We start from the raw sequence: 811 nt of genomic DNA on the forward strand, positions 1-811 counted from the left end.
GCGGGGGGTAGGGGGAGTGTGTGTGATCTCACTTACCCGTGAGGTTGAAGAGGGTGTTGAGGATGTGGAAGCGCTTCATGTCGTCCCGCTGGATGAACTTGTTGGGGTAATAGTGGAGGATTTCGGCCCTGGGGAAGGAGTACAGAGCTGCACCCCACCTTGAGGGACCCCCTCGCAGTACCCCTGCGGGGGGGGGAGTCCCAGACTCACCCCTTGAGGAAGCGGAAGCCGTGGGCACAGACGAGCAGGTTCCCATGGGAATCCACCTTCAGCAGGTTCCCATACATGGCATCAAACACCAGCCCCCTGCAACCCACACCCTGTCAGTGGGGGGGAAGGGGGCCTTGCTGACCACCCTCCACCTTCGACCCTCCCTCCCCAAAACTCACCGAATGGGAAAGGTGGGGTCGTACTTGTAGGTGAGGATCTCCTGGGGGTACCCGATGGAGACGAGGTGCTCCAGCAGTAGGGTCAAAGCCAAAGCACTTGATCTTCTCCAGCGCCAGGCTCCGGTTGACAAAGATGCTGGAGGCAAACAGAGGGGGGTTTATGGGGTGGGAGGTGTTTGGGGCTGGGGTGACACGGTGGAGGGAGTGTGGGAACCTGTTGTTGTACACCCTCACCCCCAACGTTCCTGGCCAGGGGGTGGGGGGGCTGCATGCCTACCCTGGCCCAGGGGCCCCACAGCAAGTTATTGGAGCAGAAAAATGGGCTTTTGAATTGGAAATGGAGTCGGGGGGAGTAAGTGAGCGGTGGGAGGTGGAGAGCATCCCTCTTTGGGCTTGGCCCCCCTCCCCGGGGTGCCTACGTG

The 811-nt window shown here is 60.9% G+C and overlaps 1 protein-coding gene across 1 annotated transcript in view; it reads right to left on the reverse strand.

Annotated features, from left to right (window-relative positions):
- LOC104391975 (cytosolic purine 5'-nucleotidase-like) overlaps window positions 1-660 on the reverse strand; it is a 6,138-nt gene extending 5,478 nt beyond the window's left edge. The window contains exons 1-4 of the mRNA XM_010001365.1: window positions 624-660; window positions 390-525; window positions 211-306; window positions 37-128 (exon numbers count right to left, since the gene is read on the reverse strand). Coding sequence (XP_009999667.1) covers window positions 37-128; window positions 211-306; window positions 390-525; window positions 624-660 — 361 coding nt within the window. The remainder of the gene's footprint in view (window positions 1-36; window positions 129-210; window positions 307-389; window positions 526-623) is intronic.
- Between the last annotated feature and the right edge of the window lie 151 nt (window positions 661-811).

This window comes from Chaetura pelagica, unplaced genomic scaffold (assembly GCF_000747805.2).
Source record: "Chaetura pelagica isolate M959 unplaced genomic scaffold, ChaPel_1.0 scaffold290, whole genome shotgun sequence".
Lineage (NCBI taxonomy): Eukaryota > Metazoa > Chordata > Aves > Apodiformes > Apodidae > Chaetura > Chaetura pelagica.